Here is a 21,717-nt window from a genome sequence, read left to right as displayed (position 1 = left end):
TTTTATCAGTATAGAGGCCCACAAACGAAAGGTACCGGGTTTTTTAATTTGACCCCCCATTTAACTTTGTTTCTAGAAGAGTTACAAAACGAAATATACAGGGTGAGTCTTTGACTTGTACATATATTTTAACCCAAGATTCCTGAGGTCAAAAGAAACACTTTTTTCCTTTACCATTTTTTCCGATTCGGCCCGGTTAAAAAGATACAGGCTGTTGAAAATCGTTAAAAAAATGTGATTTTCGGCTATATCTCGTAAATGGTTGTATCGAAGGAAATGATTTTTGAAATATAGCTTTTTTTTGATGTGATACATCTTCTCCGAACACCAGATTCCATACACATTCTTCTGTTTCTTTGTTATGAACATAACATACCATAAAAATACCAGAAATTCGAAGAAACCAACTCTTAATAGTAATTTGAACGTTCATTGAAGAATATTTGGCTAATTTGAAAAATAAAAGTATTCTTCATATTTTCTCGTACAAAGCACCGTTTTCGAATAACTTGATCTTAAAAAAAAAAAATTATCTGTGAAATTCAAAAAATTGGGTACTTTGGCTGAATGCAACTCTGTTCTATTGTGGAAAAAAAACCACAGAAATGAATATTTACTATGAAGTCATGTCTCAGATTTAAGAATTGAAGTACTAGCCAACTTAGTTTGAAAATGAAGTTATTTGAATAAGCTCACCTCAACTCCTCGATTTGATTAAAAATCACTGAGCTTTGGCACAGCTCTGATAATAAGAAGATACTTCACTAAAATCAACATTCTTTTTGAAAAGTCCAGATTATTCATAAAACCCATGTTTAAAAAAGTTTTCACAAAATAGTCCCATTATAATGACAACAATCAATATCCCACTAAAGACTGCTGCTATCGAACAATACTGTATTCTTCTTCGGCTCATTCAAACTCACATCGAAACATATCACTAAGACTAGGTACATACTAGACAAATTTTCATGTGATTGAGATTGAATACTTTTATTCTTTCGCTATTCCATAAATTCATCCTAAGAGCTTATGATTGACATACTTCCAAGAGGGCCATAATTGTTTTAATGTGAAAACAAATTAGGTGAGTTGAAAGAAACCAAATATTCTATTGTGGATATTTACATTGAATACTTCTCATTTATTTTCAATGCCAAAATCAAGATGAATTAAGTAGTAAAGTTGGCTATAATGTAGGTACACATTAACAACAAATTTGATTACAAGTGGAGTCTAACATTTTCCATTGATTACAGAGCCAGAATATTTTACATATTTCCATATTTTCATACTGATGGTTTCAAAAATATTGATGCATTTCAATATTTTTATGAGATAGTTGGAACAAATCAAATGCTTCATTTCATAACAAATATCTTATAACTTATAACAATAACAGTGTAAACTGTAAATGAAAATTTTAGGTTAGAACTTAGAACATAGATTATTCGAACCGAACTGCTGTGTTTATATTTGGCATCACTCGAAATTTGAAATTCAAACTTAAAACCACAGATTACTATAGTCTGTGTTAGATCTTTCATAGATGAATATTATTTATTTGAGATTTTAAGGTTAATTCTTGCACGAAAAATAAACAACGATATCATATAAATGAAATATAATGAATGAATGGATATGAGTATCAGAGCTAATATGGGTGGTAGCGAGCTCAATTCGTTATAATTATCGAAAATGAAATAGAAATCAAGAGAAGAATATTTAATCTTTAGCGTCAACGAAATTGGAATAACTCATTTATTTGATTATAAACACTACTTTGTTCAACAAATGGAATGTTAAACGTGAGTTTATGATGGTTTTTCTAATTTAGTACCTTATTTCCAAGGTTCAAGAGGTATATCTTATGCTTGAGAAAACTTCAGTGTTCCGGTTTTCAGGGGTGAATTAGCTCATTTTGAAAATTTAAAATGGCTATATCTTTTTAACAGGGCCGAATCGGAAAAAATGGTAAATGAAAAAAGTGTTTCTTTTGACCTCAAGAACCTTCGGTTAAAATATATGTACAAGTCAAAGACTCACCCTGTATACATAGTGGGCCACATATTGATAGCAACTTCATTTTTCCAAATGGAACACCCTGTATATTTTTATATATTTGACTAGCCCTTTTTCCCCTGATTTCGAATATATAACATATGTTTGGCCTTTCTCTCTTATTCTGAGTACCACAGAGTTTCCAATTCTGAGAAATTCGAGAAAGCATCCATCGAGTTGTTTTTTTTTTCAAAATATTAATTTAGTGATGGATTTTCGTGGAAAGAGCTCATTTCAATGATCATTTTGAATTATAATCTAATTATGATAAAGCCCTGCTCTAATTTAGGCCATAATTTGAAATGTTTCGATGAAATGAGTCTCATTGAATTGGAACTACCTCTTTCACCCCTTCATTTTTTCATTTCACCATATGCCCAATTGAAACCATATTGGCTATTCAATTAAATTTCAGCAGAACATTACAATGAACTTTTCCACTTCAAAATGGAAATCTGAATCTTTTGTTACTGAACTTTTTTATTTCAGTTACTAATTTGCTTGTTTTTATTATTATTATTGTATGCATAACTATATATTTTTGGATATTTTCTATAGTGTTTTCTCTCCTGAAAAAGAATAAAATATATTTATCATTATTTAAACCTCTTGATTCGTCTAGCTATGGTGAAGATCATTCAAAATATTTCTTAAAAGCTTAGAGGTAGATGACATGATTAATTACTACTGTGTGGATAAAAGTTACAAAATTTTGAATATTGAAAATTACATTTCCCATAATATAGGTAACGTTGATAAGTTTCCATCAGAATAATTGTTAGTAATACATAAATTGGATCAAAGGATTCATGGATGAAATTTTATTCATCCATTGATCATTGATTTGTTCTATTCTCAAACTTACTACACATTTTTTTTTTCGACAATCTAGATGAGACAATCATGTTCATTGTCTCTATTTCTTTGGCATTCATTCCAGCATCCTTTTGTTATAAGAAATCGTTTTTTTCTCTTCCAGAAAGCTGAAGCGACTGAATTTGGGTGGAAATAGTCTGACGGATATACCACAAAAGGCGCTAGCTCCCTTGGATATGCTGAAAAAGCTCGAACTCCAAGAGAATAGGATTTCCCAGATAAGCGAAGGGGATTTTGAAGGTAAGAATGATTTTCTCGTGTGAAAATATACACTCGGATATTTCACTAAGAATTCATACAATTAATTCATAATTTAACGGAAAATCTTCAATTCTATAATTACGGAAATATCAACATAATAAAATATAATAATTATCAAAGGTCATACCACAAGTGCTTGAAACTTTATCGATAATTTTTATTTTCCGCGAAAACTTGTTTATTTGGAAAACATATGAAAACAAACTGATCTAACTTCGATTACTTTTGAATATTTTTGCCTCAAATAAACAAATTTGAATGATGAGAATAAAAAATTATCTGATAAAATTTTAAGAACGAGTTGTATTTGGGAAGATTATTTTTTTCAACAATGTAAATGTTCAATATTTTCTTGGGTACGGCACTGAATCGGTTTGTGTTCAGTTTTCAATAAACCTCGAAGGTCTTTGAGCTGTCAATAATAACAAATTAAAAGTGAAATTTTGAGTTTTCAATGTGATCAAGGTAATATCGATGAGGAAGCAGTTTTATCAGTATATAATATAAAATTATTACATCGTTGTACCAAAACCTTCACTATTTGATATATCTCTTCGTATATCCTTTTCTGTCTTGAAATACAATTCGAAATTAATAAAATATGATAGACAAATTCGAAGAAAAATCAATTCATCCAAAACACTACAGATTGAGTGAACAGTATATGAATTAGATAACTAAATTAACATGAAGACAGACGCAATTTTCATATTTTTTTTCATTTACAAACATAAAACTTATATATTTATTCCACAAAAATTGCATTTTAGGAACCGTAGGCTTATTGAAAAAGCTTTCTCTAGTACTTATTTACAGATAAAGCGATTACAACAGACAAGAGGTAGTCATAGATCTTCTAAATGACAATTGCAGAGAGTTTAATATTATTTTCTGGTTGATGCTGACTCTAATCAATAAATGATTATTTCATAAATTATAACTTGTTCAACCTTATCATGCACAAAATGCAAAAAAAATTAATGATCCTAAATAGAAACAATCTCAGAATATCCAAAACATAAATATAAATTAAATTCAATATACAAAAGTAATGTGAATGATCTGAATACGCGAAAAATTATAAAAGAATTATTCCGAATTTCCTTCGGTGTCATTTCCACTAAGATTCACAACTACAATCTCTATATGTAGACGGCTCCACAATGTAATAAAGTCGCCACATGTTTTTTTCAATTTCTATACCTACTCATTTTGTCATACCCATTTTTAAATGTTGACGATAAACGAATGAAGGTCTACTTACATTGCTAGTTGCTAGTACGATCCTGGTACTGTGTAAGGTACAAACGAGTGATAAGACTTATGACAGTATGACGAATAAGAGTTCCCCTTTGCGCAAACCCTACCATTTATATTGTTTATATTGCTCCGCCTTATACATATTTGACCGTACTATAGACATTTTTGCCAAGTTTGCTCAAAAAATTCCAACGCCTTTTTTGTGTTGCATTTTATATCACAGAATATATTTCGCTTTAATTATAATAGCATTTCTTCTTTTTCTATTCAAAATACATAGAGGGGTCAATGTAGTGTAGCAAAACTATAAATTATTCTCAAAAGTATATTACTCGTGCTCTAATGAAAATCCACAAGCATTTGGAATTGATGTGTATAAGATGGAATGTTACTATCTCCCGTCCATATTTCTCTTTGGAGTTTATAACAAGAAATCGGATTTTTTCTCGGATTCATTTTCATCTCGGAGTTTCATGCGATAAGAAATCTGGGGATTTATAGTCGTTAAGGGAACGGCTTTCTTTCCTAATTACGTTGGATTTAACGATCTACTTCGGAACTCGTTAACCAAATGAGAACTCACGGTTCTACTCTCATTTGAGATTTACGTAAAAGACCTGACAACTTGAAAATATCCGAATTTTCTTTGCGGAAATGGTTTTTTAACTTTATGAACGCGATATCGTAGATTAAGTGGATTTTTAAGACGCTATGGCGTGCAGAATGTTCTTTTACGAGTAAAAGTTAAGAGTAACTTTAAAAGACCATTCGAATATCAAACATCCATTTCTTAATTGGGAGAATGAGAAATGACAAAATGAAAGTAATATTGGTAAAATGAAGAATGCATTGATGTGAAGTCGAGAGCTTTCAAGCGCTCGTGATTCATTTGCCAACTGCGCTCTTAAAAACCTAGAAACTATATTCAACAGGCAACAGGCAAATGAAACACATTTTTTTGTCAAAATTCGATTTTACTATTCAACATAGTTGCCTTCGAGGGCGATACAGCGATTATAGCGATCTTCCAACTTTTCGATACCATTTTTGTAGTAGGTACGGATTTTTCTTTCGCTTCAAAATAGGCCTTAGTTTCGGCGATTACTTCTTCATTGGCGCTAAATTTATTTCCAGCGAGCATTCTTTTGAGGTCTGAGAACAGGAAAAAGTCGCTGGGGGCCAGATCTAGCGAGTACGGTGGATTCAGAAGCAATTCGTAATTGAAAGCTTCGACAGTACATCCCCCAATTTTTTTTAGATTTTCTATTGATTCTGATGCCCTTTTTGACACGAAATTTTGAACGAATTTTGGAATTCCAATTCTACGTACATTGGAGGTACAAAGGAAAATCCGAGATTTCTTAGATATTTTCAAGAAAAAAGTCCTATAAACATAGGCCCGTAAACGCTTCGTTTTCGAGATACAGGGTGTTTCTTGTAGTCCTAGTTTAATGTGATGATCATACTAGCCAGTTTATCGAATCTTTATTAATCTTTTGTAAAAATTGGATAAATAAGTACCAAAACTTATGATGAATTTATTCATTACAACTTACCTACTGGATATTTATAATAGGTTTAAATTTCCTGAGGATTACTAGAGAATTGATTTAATTCTTTTTTCTCGAAATCATGAGCAGATAAGACAAAACTACAAGAAACCAAAAAGTGTAGTACTGTAAGTTTCTTTTTAGATATCTTTAAACTATCAGTGGTCCATCAAAATAAGTTCTTGGGGAAAGAAGTGTAAATCTCTAGATTTACATTCAAAATCAGCATATCACATGATGAAAACTTTTAATTAGAATATCTGTGCCAAATTTAAGTTCAATATCTTGTGAATGTGCTTTGAGAAAAAAATCAAACTTTAACGCCTTGTATCTCGAAAACTAAGCGTTTTGCGGGTCCATGTTCATAGGATTTTTTTCCCAAAATGACCCGAAATGTCATTTTTGTTTTCACCTCCAATTTAGAAACACCCTGTATACAAGCAGAATTTCAACCCGATCAAATATGTTGTCACTGAAATATTAAAGTACCTATTTATATTTCAATATTCCACCTGAATGATTCTGATGTCGCTATTCATACGAAATTTTACAGCTTGAAATATTTATTTTTTATGTATTTTAAACGCAAAATCTCAACACGATTGGATATGTAATCGCGAAATGTTGGACATTTATTTTCCAATATTCTTCTTGGTTTGATTAGGTGATCGGATTGAAATTTTTCACGAAATTTCAAACGGTATTCAAGGAATCCTTGTTGAATTTTGCTCATTAACGAACTTCGCGACATTCTAGATTTGAATCTACCCATGGAAAATTCAAGCTTCTAGGCTGTTATCATAAGTAATTGCACAAGTGCATCAAAATTACCGATAATTTTGCATGACAGCGTGTTGTCATAAGAACTGCATGAGTTCATCTTCATTGGAATGCAAAATTATCCGGTCATTTTGATGCAGAAGTGTAATTCGGGGGAATATTTCCCGAATAAACTGTTACATTACTTCTCAAACTGATTTAGAATGGAATTGCCATAGATTCGAACTGTGTAAGATGCATAGAAATTATGCATCTCTGAACAGAACAATTATCGTAGTGCTGTTTCGCTTCCTACAATGCAATTATCGTGAGTAATTGCATAAGTGCATCAAAATTACCGATAATTTTGCATGACAGCGTGTTGTCATAAAAACTGCATGAGAAAGAGCCCTCCACCTTCGGTGTCGGGCTCTTTCTCCAAAAATGAAAATGACCGAATGCAGTTTTTCAAAGAAAACACGATGGAATGCGAAATTATCCGGTAATTTTGATGCACGAGTGTAATTCGGGGGAATATTTCCCGAATAAACTGTTACAATACTTCTCAAACTGATTTAGAATGGAATTGCCATAGATTCGAACTGTGTAAGATGCATAGAAATTATGCATCTCTGAACAGAACAATTATCGTAGTGCTGTTTCGCTTCCTACAATGCAATTATCGTGAGTAATTGCATAAGTGCATCAAAATTACCGATAATTTTGCATGACAGCGTGTTGTCATAAAAACTGCATGAGAAAGAGCCCTCCACCTTCGGTGTCGGGCTCTTTCTCCAAAAATGAAAATGACCGAATGCAGTTTTTCAAAGAAAACACGATGGAATGCGAAATTATCCGGTAATTTTGATGCACGAGTGTAATTCGGGGGAATATTTCCCGAATAAACTGTTACATTACTTGTCAAACTGATTTAGAATGGAATTGCCATAGATTCGAACTGTGTAAGATGCATAGAAACTATGCATCTATGAACAGAACAATTATCGCAGTGCAGTTTCGCTTCCTACAATGCAATTATCGCTGTAATTTTCGATAATTGTTCTCCATATACATAGAATTTTTGACAGGAGGGAAATATTCATGTTTACAGCTTTAGGGACGGACAGAATTGAGTTTGAGCAAAAATTCGTCATCAGTAAGTCAAACCCTATCATTTGATATAATGAAATTATTCAGATTGGCGACGTTATTTTGTCGATTGATTATTAGGAATTACGGCAATCTACGGGACCATCAAAAAATGTCTGAGTAAAACGTCGTATATGATTATTTGGATGAAGAAATTACAAAAATTACTACCCGTTTTATTTTCTTTCCATCTACCAAGCTTCGGAGAAATTTGTAGGATTGTTATTATCATTATGCGAAATGTCTAATTTAAAGCATGTTCTTCTTCATCTGGAAAAAAAAGGTATTCTTTCCCCCTCATTTTGCAATATTCCTTGGAAGATGAAAAGAATGAGTATTTCTCTGGAGTAGCTAGAATAAACAAAGATTCGCTGGCAGAATGTTTTTATAGCAAATTGATGCCATGGAAATTTATTTCAGTTACTGCCTACCTCTGTCCATAATTCTTTTTATCTTATCTCTTGTTATTTCCATAAAAACGCCACGAATTTTACTCAGAGGTTTATTATTTCCTTCATCTCATTAAAAAACCCGGTCATAAATATTTCACCGAGGGGTTTCACTGTACCTAATGATTCAGTGTTGATAAATTATTGTGAAGGTAATAACACCGAGATCGTTAGGAGTTTTCTTTGTGAAAAGAAATTTTTTTGCCATACATCAGTACATACCTCATCATTTTTCATATGATCATGTACTCATTTATTATTCTCATGGAACGATTTTTCTCTATTTTGCATTGGCGTAACTAGAGTTGACTCATGGTTGGGATTACCCCACTTCAAAAAAAATCATTCAATTTTTCATAATTTTTTTTTTAGTTTTTACTCACAATATATTTTATTTCTTTTGACTAATAGGGGGTTGTGAATCCAATAACCTCCTCCCATTACGCTTATGATATTTTGGGTCTCTTAGGTTTAAGAGAAATCGTCAAATGGCAAATGATACCTAATAATTTCCAATAACCAATATACCTGTAGAGTCAAAAACAACACAGGGAAACAACTGATTTGTTGTCGAGGTTTTTTAAGCTGATTCTATATCAATTTGATTTCCTAAATTCAAATAACGTATTTATTTTCACCTAGTAGCTCAAATTTTCAAGATACTTATACAATTTTAGAGAAATATAAGTTACTTTATTTCAACTCATATCCGTAGGTAAGTGTAGTAAATAAAAGTAGATACGAAATTATTAGTTTAGTTATACAAAATACAATATTATGTCGTACTCACAAACGAAAAAAACGCGACATTCTTGAATGTTTTTTTAAACAGTCCCTTTCTGAACTCCTTGGTAGCGGTCCTCCATAACTTGTGGAATCTTTCACCTTGTTCCTAACTCATGTTTCCTAAATTTTCTGAAAACGGTCAAAGTGGCTGTGTACCTAAATAGTGTATTTTAATCCTCATATTGCACCCTAGTTTTGAGCTTTATGTCTGCCAAGAAAATTTGTGCAAGCTTCTCGTTCACCTTGATTCATTGAATCCCTGAAGGCAGGATCCTTAATTAATTGTCTTATTTGTGGGCCGACAAATATCCCTGCTTTGAATTTTTCTGTACTCTACTGATGCATTTTTACCTCTACATATGCAAAATATGACCCATTCTTATCGAGAGTCTTTCAAAATTGGTTCATTAAGCCCAACTTTATATGTAACGGAGGAAGTATGATTTTTTCTCTTACTTACCTAAGTATGATTTTTTCTCTTACTTACCCAAGGGAATTAAAAGGGTCAGTTCAGATACCTGATAGGCAATGGTTCCACTATTTAAAGATTCACCTGGAATTAACTCAATTACAGACTGATAACAAAACCATTGTACCTATATTACATTACTTTATTTTTTTTTTTTTGTGGATCCTGTTTTGGACTTGTTCTCTTCTGTTTGAATCCTGTATTTCTGAAATAAATAAATTAATAACTATATAATAATTTTAGGACTCTCAATAATGAATATACTGAATTAAACCCACATTGGTAGATAAGTTGATGTATCTAAAAAAGTAGAGCTGATAGAGAAAAACAGATTTAGCATCTCAAATATGGTTCAAATCAGCTCCAAAATCCCAGGCACCAAAAAAAAAATGTTTTTGTTGCCCTGTGTTATTTGCTCATGCGCTGAAACTGTCTATTTCGCCAAAACTTGAATAATCCTCCTACCACAAAAGTGTCAAGAGCTATGGACACATCGAACACTATTGACTCACCCTGTTTATTCAGTACCTTCAAATTTCTATTTCATTAAGTTTTTGGTGTAGAATTTCATCAGGTATAACCCACATTAACCCTTTCGAATATGTGTTTCTCTGACAGTGACCCGATTTCAGGGAGAATATGTGGGCGAAATGAGCTTTCCCTCTAATTGGACTGTGCGGGCAACAGATGATCTTATAAAAGTTCTAGGCACGAAATTGTCGGCGTCGTTCTCGCCTTGTTCGAAATTAATATACGTCCTTGTCTCCGTGTTATTTGCAGAGGACTTAATTGGCATTCCAGGTATCATTTTCTCAAAGAACGTGTGTGGATGCTGTGATAATGGGAAATAGGGTGTCTCGGGCAAGGAAAACATTTTTGTGGGATCATCGTTTTCATTCTCAATTCTATTATCTCTAAATTCTCCTATCGTCTGACGAACAGTTGATCGCTTGGGATATACTCTTTGGATGCGTTTCGAATTCAATACTTTCCCAAAAACACGAAAAAATTGAATTATTCTATTTTAGAATACTATATCTCTGTTCGATAACCGGTCCTAGTTAACTTCTTTTCAGCGTTCAGGAAAGTATCACTTTCTCACTAGTCCTGAAATAGTATATTGTGCAATAACAAGTGGGGAAAGTCCAACATTTATCACGAGTGTGGAAGTTTGTGGCACGAACCTGAAAGGCGAGTGCCGCAAACACACGAGTGAGAAAAGGACTTTCTTCACATGTTGTTGCACAATATACTATTTCCGGAGAAATTCCTTTTCTCACTCGTGTGTTTGCGGCACGAGCCTGAAAGGCGAGTTCCACACTCGTGAGAAAAGTTGGACTTTCCCCACTCGCGAAGGCGAGTGCCGCAAACACACGAGTGAGAATAGGACTTTCTCCACATGTTGTTGCTCATTATACTATTTCCAGAGAAAGTCCTTTTCTCACTCGTGTGTTTGCGGCACTCGCCTTTCAGGCACTTGGTACCACTTTCAAATTAGTCAACAATACGATGAATACAGTCCATTAAATAAATAATGTCCTTTTATTGTTGAATGCCCCTCAATATTCACAAATGAGCACTGATTTTGAGAAAGAACTTAAATGGCATAGTCTGCTGAACACGAATATAAAAATGTCAAAAAATATTAATCAGTTATAATATCACAAGAGCATAGACAATATTCGATTATATACCGATGTTTCGCAAACTACGTTAAGTGAAGAGGTTCGAATAAATCGAGTAGGGCGATGACTTGGTAAAAAATTTCGAGTGATCGTTCGTTCATGCGTTGATTCCAGAAACATTTCTCGATTTTCTGCCTCACCTTGTAGAACACAATCGTGCAGCAATATCTCATTTTCAAGTTTATATTTCATTATCATAATACATATATTGCTACTCGGAACTCTTCTGTCACAGATTTATCTATTTTCTGTCAAATTTGTAATACAGAAAACAGTTCAGCCAACCAACATTATCAATGCGAAAGATATTGATAGATATTTATGGAAATATTTAATTAATTTCATTAATAATTCAGTGATTTAGAGAAAAGTTTTGTTTTACTAGGCAGCAAAGTAGTAGATTGACTGCCGCAGCTGAGTTCATAGCCGAGCGTAGCGAGACTAAGGAATTCAGCCAAGGCAGTCTATCCGCTTTGCTGCCGAGTGAAAAAAAACTATTTTCTAAATCACTGTATTTTCTTCGATTGTTATATATGTAGGATATTGTATTTGTCAATTATTAAAATCTCCATAATCTTTTCATATTTCCTTTAGTGATAAATTAAAACGAAATTTGATAGAAATCGCACTTGTTGGAATGGTTGCTTGCTATGGAAATGTGCCTATATGTTCATAATAATTATAGTTTGACAACTTCTTAGAAAAATATCGTATGTATTCATATTATGGACAGTGAAAGCGACTTAGAAGTACTTACTCCTCCAGAAATAAGGGAGGTGGCAAAAAATATTGATTGTCGGAAAATGTAGAATGTTTCATTTCCATTGAGAATAATCATTATGCTGTCTAGGCAGGAAAAGTAATACTTTACTGATTGATATGTATCTGCAAAATCAATATTTGCTGTCAATCGGAGAAAAAATAATGTATAACACTGTTTCAAAAGAATCGTTCATTCAAATTTTTCCACTTCATGACTGATTTTTCAATTCTGTGCTCGTAGAAAAATACAAATGCCTTGTGCAATTGTCTTATAGACAACTATTTTTCCAACAATATCGAAGTTCCTAAATTAAAACCAATGACTAAAACAAAATATTATACACAAAAGGAAAATTGATATGACCGTATGCCTTTCCAAAAGAGAACCACGAAGTTTGGACCATGTTTTCCAACTGTTTGTGAAATGCAAACAGTACGAATTCTGAATTTTTTAATTAAAAGGAAAACATCTCCGCTTCAAATTGAATTAAATAATCGAGTATTGTGAAGTGATCAAACCTGCCCCCTCGTACTGAATCATAATTAAATAACACCAAATTTAATCGCAACTGCATTCCCAGAGGAGCCTTGGCAATTAATTCAGATGAGAACAAAAAACTCCTACCGCTTTGTTATTTTCAACATGAATTCCGAAAGGTCCTTTTACAGATGAACGCGTCGGTTCTGCTGTTCGTCCGTTCATTTTCAAATTGAAAACAATTGTTCGACTGTTTTACAGCAAATGTATAGCGGCCGATGTTATGATTCCTTTTTTTTCTCAGGGTTGAAAAATTTGGATTCACTTGGTTTGGCGCACAACAAACTGAGAGAACTTCCATCTAGGGTTTTCTCTCATCTGACACTCTTGAATTCGTTGGAATTGGATGGAAATGACATCGATACTGTACATCCTGAGGCCTTCGCTGGATTGGAAGGTGAGTTGACGTACACTCAAGTGAAAATATTTATAGGTTATTGCCAATACAGGGTTTACCAATAAGAAGTTTAGATTTGAGTAGCCCATTATCTGGACAGCTGACATTTCTGATGCTGTCATCTTTTAATATTTGACAAGTGAAATTTACGCCATTACTAAAAATGGAACGCTACATACTTCAACTACGTACCAAAATTGTTGAAATTCGCTACAAAATTGGTGAAAATTTTTCAATTTTTCCAAAAATTCATGAGGGAGCAGAGAATTTATTGTCTCATCTTCTTGAAAAAAATCCCAGTATGCTTGTTGATCATCTATTGAAATTCGAAATAGAATGTGTCGATTTGGTCACTTTCATTGCTCGAAAAAGTACTACTGTGGTAATTTGATTGCCCCTATTGGTCGCAGACTCATCTTTCATATCTCATTAAAAAAAAGTGTCTCGGGGGAGTTATTAAAAACCTTTTGAGAAAATTTCATCAAACACCGACGAAGAATTCTATAGTATTCGAAAATATTGGAGAGGTTTTTAATGTTTTCAACGATGACGTTTGGCAAAATTAAGTGTAACATTAGCTTCTTAAAGCTTCTTCCAAAGCTTCTTAAAGCTCATTTTTACACCCACCCTATAGAGAGAGTATTCTTAAATTGGAGGTTCGATGGAAAATGTAGGATTTTTTGGATGATGTTAAGAAAAAAGTCCTATAAATATGGGCCTGCAAACGCTTTGTTTTCGAGATACAGGGTGTTTCCTGTAGTCTACTAGTTTATCGAATCTTTATCAATCTACGCTACAGATATATACAGAGCAAATAAGTATCAAAACATATAATTAATAGCTCATACTGACGGGATCTTAATAATGATGTGGACTTTCCTGAGGATTAGATACTAGAAATATTTTTCTCGAAATCGGCAGCAGATATGACAAAACTTCACGAAACCAAAAAGGGTAGTACTGGATTAAGTCCATAGTTAGATTTTTTCAACGTACTTCAAAATTTTAACACCCTGTACCTCGAAAACAAAAAGTTTTCTGGTCCATGTTAATGGGACTTTTTTAATTGATCCGAGGAATCTGTCAGACCACGCTGAGATTCCTGGAATAGTATTGCCAGGAGTCTCTGTTGACCTGGGACTGCCGTAACATCATAGGGCAACTGGCCAGAGGCAATAAAGTGACCCTACCATGGGTACCAGGGCACTGTGATGTTGAAGGAAATGAAAAAGTCGATAAACTTGCAAAAAGTGCATTAACACCTGCTGGACCTGAGCCTTTCCGTGGGCTAGAAAAAGAGCAATACAAGGCAGCGGTCCAGCAATGAGAGTTGAATAACAGGATAACCCACTGGACAAACACTCCTGGACTTATTCAGGCCAAGAAATTCGTGATGATTTCACCTACCTACGCCAGAAAACTCTTCGACTGTCACAAGTCGAGCTTCGGGTAATGGTGAGACTGCTGACGGGGCACTGTCGGTACAAACATCATTTGTACCGTATGGGAAAGTCAGCAGATGAGATTTGCAGGCACTGTGTATCAGAAGCAGAAACAGCTGAACACATGGTATGCAAGTGCCCAGAGCTGGCTGGCCTAAGAACCATTCATATGGGGAAGCCGGTCCTGGATACCCGAGAGGTAACGGCAAAGGCCCCTAAGGAGGTTGTCAGTTTTATCAACGCCATTGACGACCTCCTTGAGTTTCCATGAAAGAGTAGGGTAGAGAACAAAAGATCAACATGGCCGCAGTTGCCGGAATGCTCACCGAGCCACAACAACCCCATTACAAATAATAATAATTGAATAATGTAATTGATTCTAGGAATCTGTAATTTTTTTTGTATCTCCAATTTGGGAACACCCTGTATGTATGCTTTACAACCCTTGAACATACAGACCACATTATTTCGGCCGACGATCTAAGATCCAACTCCATAATAACACAAAAACAGAAAGAAACCAAGCAATCGATACGTTAACCTGCAGTTTTCCAATTTCTCATTGAACTAAATAAACAGTTTGAGAAAGTTAGTGAACTCGTGAGTTGCTCCTCCAGCATCTGGAAATGGAAGGAAGGAATTAAATTCTAAGTAATATGTTTGTTTTCGTTTCGAAGGAAATTTAGTTTTGTTTGAACTCAATGAAACTTTCGAAAACTTAGTTCTCTAAAGTCTACGAAGAAAAGTTCAATTGTACAGTTCAGAGAGAAGTGTTTTTTAGGAATTATCGTTAAAAAATAATAGAAAAACTTCTTCAACAGCATACAAAATATACTAGATAATGATGTTGACACCGAAAGATTTTAATTGATAAAGGTGAATTTAGAAAAGAAGTTGTAAATGATGAGCAGGCAATGAACTGATCATCATGTGGAAATGTTTGGGAATAATGAAACCTTATAAGTTTGGTATTCGTTTATTATTATGAATTAATTTACCATTACTTTCTTTTATCGCAAATATCCATTATTGAATAACTGATGTGAACTTTTTAAAAATAAATGTTTTCTTTTCAGAAAACTTGCAATATTTACGATTAGGAGATAACAAAATTCATACTATTCCAACTGAGGCTCTGAAACGATTGCACCGCTTGAGACATCTAGACTTGAGGTCCAATAACATCAGTTACATATCTGAAGACGCATTTGCTGGCTATGGAGATTCCATCACTTTCCTCAATCTCCAGAAAAACGAGTAAGTCAAACAACTATTTCTAACACCTTGACATATATCTTTTAGATCTCTATTAATATACTAACTGACGAAGAAACTGCAACACCCAGAAGGAGCTGTTTGAATTTTAAATTTTTTTTGGTAAAACATAGATAAAATCGCAAGGAGTAAATTATTGAAATTTGGAGAAAAAAAGAAGAGTTTACAATTTTTTTTAATGAATTTGTTAATAATGTGTTTGTCCACCACTATTATGTATACACTCACCAACACACCAAGGCATTGATGCAATAAGATGGTCTATTTCTTCTTGAGGGATACTTTCCCAAGCTACCTGTACTTCATGTCTCACAGCCGCCAAAGTCCGTGGGGGCTGGAATAAATTTCCAAGCCTTTTACCCATAATGTCCCAAATATGCTATATGGGCGAAAGATCGGGGGATCTGGGCGGCCATGGAAATAGATTCACATGGGTCGCTCAAATTTAAACTAACTCTGGCAACATGAGGGCGGGCATTATCTTGCTGAAATATTGGATTCTCGAGCCGATTAAGGTGAGGGAGAATATATGGTTCCACTATTTTGAAGGTAATGCAGCACTGTCATGTTACTTCGAATGAAGGCTAAAAGTGACCTACTACATGTGCAATAGCACCCTATACCATAACACCTACTGTCCGGTGTACATGACGCTCAACATCATACTAAGGTTCACGTCTTTCTCCCCGATGCCGTCTAACCCTTCTTCGGACGTCATGTGCACCCAAGGAGAATCGAGATTCATCAGAAAAGACGGCCTGATGCCATTCCACATTCCAATGTTGACGTTCTCTGTAATACTGTAATCATTGCCGGCGATGCTCAACCGTCAGAGGTAACACAAGTTGGGGTCGATGATGCTGAAGTCCAAAAGACATTATCCGGCGGTAAACCGTTGGGACAGTTATGGATGGCCATGTTCTCCTAACCACTCAACAGCTTAGGATTCAGTTTTCGCAAATTGGTCTCTAATGGCCATAAGTCTTAGACGTCGAACTTCATTTGTACCCCTTCGAGATCCGGTGCCTACTCTTCTTCGATTTTGGGCATTATCAAACTACGCTTGACAACATCTCATAACAGTAGATGGATTTCTGTTCGTACGGTTAGCGATTTCTCGAAATGACAACCCTGCCTCCCGTAGACCAATAATTCGACCTCTTTCATATTCACTTAGGTGGAGATAAATTCCGCGTACACGTGCTCTAGGCATTTAAACAACAACTAAACATCGACTTTGGATCTCCTCGAACAGCGGTTTGTTGTGAAATTCAAAAGAACTTGCAATATTCAAGTAACAAAAATTGTTTACATGAAAAAACCTTCACGATTTTTTTCTCCAAATTCAATCATTTACTTACTCGTATCTATGTTTTACCAAAAAAATTTTAAACTTAAAAAGCTCCTTCTGTGTGTTGCAGTTTCTTCGTCAATTAGTATATCATCCTAATGAAATAGGTACGAGGGCTGTTGATCATCACACTTAATTTAACCTGGACCTATTCTTGTTCTGTAAATTTATTTTATTTTATGTCTCTACAAAATTGAGTTTCATTTCATGATCATGAAAAGTTGTATCTCCTTTCAGCATCAGCACTTTATCTGGAATGACGTTCGATAATTTGAATTCCTTGGAAACCCTGAATCTTCAGAATAACAAGCTTTTGCATGTACCTGAAGAAGTTATGGAAAACGTTTTGGACACACTCAGGGTAATCGATCTCATGGGTATGTATCATTTCGACTTTTTTGCGCGCTCGTTCTGTGCGCCTATTGGCCACAAAGCTTGTATTCTACGGTGCCGTCCTTCGATATTCTCGAGGTAGGTTTAAGGTCAGAATAAAATTTCATAATGACAGTTTCATTATTGTAGTTATCTGAAATTTTTTTGTCCTTTAACCTCGAAAACTACCTACTCATTAGTCAGTAGTAAATTCTAAAATAACGACACGATGATGTTGAGTATTGTTACACTAGATATATAAATATTATAAAAAATACTTCTAATATGTTTGATATCTCAATTATTCTGCATATTCGTCTGAAATTTTGTGTCAAAAAAGAAGCCGTCGGAAACAAAATTTGAAAAAAAAATCTGACTCATAACCCCTTTGAGAGAAAGGAAAATAATAATAATAATAATTTTTTGGGGTCACGTGAAAGATAAGTTCTAATCCAATGTTACACAATCGTTTCAAGACCTTCAAGATGAAATTCGTGAACTTATTGAGGACATACATCCACAAATGTGCGAATTGGTCATCGATAATTTCATGAAAGGATATGGTGCCTGGGGATTCACGGCTTGGTTTGAGCTTGACTTGATTTCAAGTCAAGTAGTGGTTTTTCAATCTCAAGTCAATTATTTATTCATCAAGTAATTGAATCATATCAAGCTACTTGATTGTTAGTAGTTTTATTGTGTAGTGTCACATCAATAAAAAATTATGAAATGAGGAGAAACCTTGCGAAAAAACTTCTATTTATTATACTTATTTTATAAAGGAACCAAAAATATTACCTTTTTCGAAATAAAAACATAAATTGAAACACTATAAATCATAACAACATAAAAATTAAGTTTCTTAATATTGAGAAATTTTCAGGATTTGTTTGATTCAATAATTTTCCATCCAGGATCTAAGACACATGAGGCATCTTATAGATTTGTCGCCTAACCTATTGCGGGTTTTCGTAACGGTAAAAGCAGCTCTGGAAAATTGTTTTTCGACAGGTGCTGAAAATGCTCGGCCATTTTGGTTTAATAAGATATTTCTGAAGCTACCAAAAGATTTCATAGAAATGTGCGAAAACTACTAATGAAGTCACCCTGGCGAATGCTTCAGTCTCTCGGCGCTCAAGGAATCTCCTTATTTAGTCGAAGCCCGCACGAGATTGCAGAAATATATGCCGTGCGACGCGAGCATATCAAGCTCAAGTAATATCAAGTAGCTTGAAATCAAGTCAAGCAATAAATATCGAAAATCAAGTCAAGTGTAGAGTCCAATATGTAATTTTTCACGAGCTTGATTATCAAGTCAAGTAGTTGAAATGGTTAATGTTCAGCTATTTGCCTTGATGAATCCCTTATGGTGCTACAACCTCAGCGGCCACTTGGCTGAAATAGATGTCTATCGTTAATGACATGCCTTACCCTTCCAAATGAAATATAAACATTCAATAATGTCTCTCAAAATTCAATACTAATTTTTTCAGTATCAAAATGAAACCTCGTATTCGGAAACCCTTAATCATTGAACGAGTGCGCAAAATTTTCTGAACCAAAGTGAGTGCTTTCTCTAATTTGTTTTTTTCTAGACAATCCACTTATTTGTGACTGCGATCTCCAGTGGTACCGGAATTGGATAAAGGGACTGAAGGATAAAGATGACGAAATGATGCAGAAGAAGAGAACTGTATGTTTGTATTCTCAGGATCAGAGAGAGTACAGTTTGCAATCTCTACCTTTAGAGAAGATGAACTGCGTAATAAAGTCTTACGATTCTCTTAATAACAATGGAAAATCAGCTAGAATAGAGTTATTGGCCCCAATAACTATAAGTGTTTTAGCTTGCACCGTGATATTCTTTTAACGAATCATCTAAAGAGAATCGATTAGTGTTTAGGGACATCCTGAATTGTATTTTATAGCACGAAGAGTGCTATAAGAAACTGTTCAGGTTATTGCAATTTTTGTTATAGTTCGAGTAGAGTAACTCGTAGTGAGTTGTAGTTTCTCATAGTCAAAAAATTAGGTGAATATATTTTTTATTCGAATCGTCATAAATTCATATTCTTTCTGTATGGCATGAAATATTTTCTTAGTTATTCCAATTTAAAGAATATCCAGAAACCGCTTTTCTAAGCTAGATAAATTAAAATTTCCTAAAATTTTAGTATTCTGTATTGAAATGTGTAGTTTGTCGAAAACATATCATAAAGTTCCGAGTATTGCTTATGGAGACCAGAATCGTGTAGAGCCTTTCAATATTTCATGGTATTGAATTGATTGTTTGTCTTCATACTTCACTCGAACATAAAGGTAACTTTTGGACTGATTCAGGAGTACGCCTTAATAATCCACTGTTTCATTGATGTCCCAATATCTGTAGTAGATGTCATTTTCTCTATATATATCTTGATGTATGCTAGATGTAGAAATTTCTTCTGGACGTATTTTATCGTGTGGTTAATGAATTTAATTTCTTTAAGGATTTTGTTCATAATCCTTGTTTGATATCGCACACCAAGCCTTAATATTGGGACAAGCAGTAATCTGCTTGAGGAAAAATATATTATGGTGGATTCTTCAAAATTATCCATATCATATTATGTGCCGCAATAAATGATGGTAACCCATTTTCGAAAATTTTCGACCATCGGTATCTGAACGTTTTGGGACAGTGAAAGTTTCTATTGTAAATTTTCATAAACGCGATGTACCGATGTTGTTCCGAATTGCATGAGCCAAAAATTTTGTGAGCTTGATATAATCATATCATTAGTATTAAAAAATATATATCTTATATAATATATACATAAATATAGTAATTGGTAAGTTTTAGATCAGAAATTGGTACATTTTTCGATGCACTATATGCAGTGTGATAGTAAAATTCCTTCTGATCAATCGTATGCATATCAGGAAATCTCGGTGTTCTTTGTGACTGAAATAGCTCTACCCGTACCTTACCCATCTAGAGAATAGGTTGTAACTTTTTTCAGGAATTACGGAAAGTTCGGATTAGGAATACCATATTTAGGGTAGTTTAAGGAAAGTCTGAATGTCAATTATTGGTCTGAAATACTAAGCATATCATCATTCGAATGTAGAAATACATTTCAGTGTCTATTGAATATTCTAGCAATTATTGATTTAATTGTTAGGAAGAAATTCAAGTCTCAGATCAGTAAGTTAAAAGTGCGGGTTACATTGAGAAAATCGGAATTTTACCGGGAAAATAAACAAATTTTTCCTGTCTCTACATATCATTTAATATATCTGCGATAAACTATATGTACACGTATTGTCAAAGATATTTTGTAGGTTTATTATTATAAGAGGTTAAATTTGATGAGCGAGAGATATTTTAGTGAAGACGTTTATTGCAACCCTGTCCCCCCTGACAGTGTTGCCAGACCATTTCAAGACATATCTGATCGCGACGTTGCCGAGCTACACGTTTTTATGTCCAGCTCAAAGAAACCATCAGATTTAATATTTTTCTAATATTCTAGTGTCAGGTCGTTATCACATAAAAACGTGTAGGAAACGTCCGATCGCGTAACCTTTTTACGATTTTACCGTGTATGATATATCTGGTAGGTGTTATTAATGTGCACATCATTGCATATCCAGAGTTAGGTTATATATTCATCTTTGACAAACTGGCTGTTGTGTTTTGTGTCATAATATATCCCAGTTAATATTATTCAATGTTTCAGAAATGTAATATTCTATGTATAATGTGAAACTTAAATAAAGAGAAGGTTTACGCTGCAAATGTTTTATTTTTATTCGACATATTGTTTGAAAAATTTTCAGATATTTCTTCATATCAGCTTAATACAGCTAAAACATCACCGCGATGGACTAATTAGACATTTAGGGAAAACTTATCATAGTTTTTTTCTGAAAAGTTGCATATTAGCAGCAACAGACTCATTTTAAAAGGCGCACCCAGTATATTATTGCACCATTAGATAGCTTATTTGCTGATAATTGCAGCAAAATGGCAATTGGGTATAAACTCGACGCCGACGGTTCATGAATTAATGAGATTCTTATGAGAAAAATGTTTTAATTTTTTTTTAATATTTCTGTAGAAAAAGTTATTCTCGAAAAAAATCTTTTCATTTTCAATTCTGCCAATATACATGTAGGTACTATAGGACTGCGGTTTGGACCAAAAATGTACAGAGCGTTTATGGGAAGATCCTGAACTTGGACAACTCAAAACAATCAAACTCAAGATTTTCAAATTACAACTTATAGTTT

The 21,717-nt window shown here is 33.9% G+C and overlaps 1 protein-coding gene across 4 annotated transcripts in view; it reads left to right on the top strand.

Moving 5' to 3' along the window:
* Positions 1-21,717, top strand: part of LOC123680430 (leucine-rich repeat-containing protein 15-like) — a 150,396-nt gene that overhangs the window by 107,678 nt on the left and 21,001 nt on the right. For 3 of the 4 annotated variants that reach the window (XM_045618327.1, XM_045618326.1, XM_045618329.1), the window contains exons 5-9: positions 3,041-3,177; positions 12,850-13,002; positions 15,521-15,701; positions 17,308-17,447; positions 19,038-21,223. In XM_045618327.1, the coding sequence (XP_045474283.1) occupies positions 3,041-3,177; positions 12,850-13,002; positions 15,521-15,701; positions 17,308-17,447; positions 19,038-19,312 (886 nt within the window). In that variant the 3' untranslated portion in view covers positions 19,313-21,223. Of the gene's footprint in view, positions 1-3,040; positions 3,178-12,849; positions 13,003-15,520; positions 15,702-17,307; positions 17,448-19,037; positions 21,224-21,717 lie in introns of those variants that run through there. The other variant, XM_045618328.1, reaches the window with a different exon arrangement.

This window comes from Harmonia axyridis, chromosome 5 (genome assembly GCF_914767665.1).
Source record: "Harmonia axyridis chromosome 5, icHarAxyr1.1, whole genome shotgun sequence".
In the NCBI taxonomy this organism is placed as follows: domain Eukaryota; kingdom Metazoa; phylum Arthropoda; class Insecta; order Coleoptera; family Coccinellidae; genus Harmonia; species Harmonia axyridis.
This window is presented reverse-complemented; position numbering and strand designations above follow the sequence as displayed.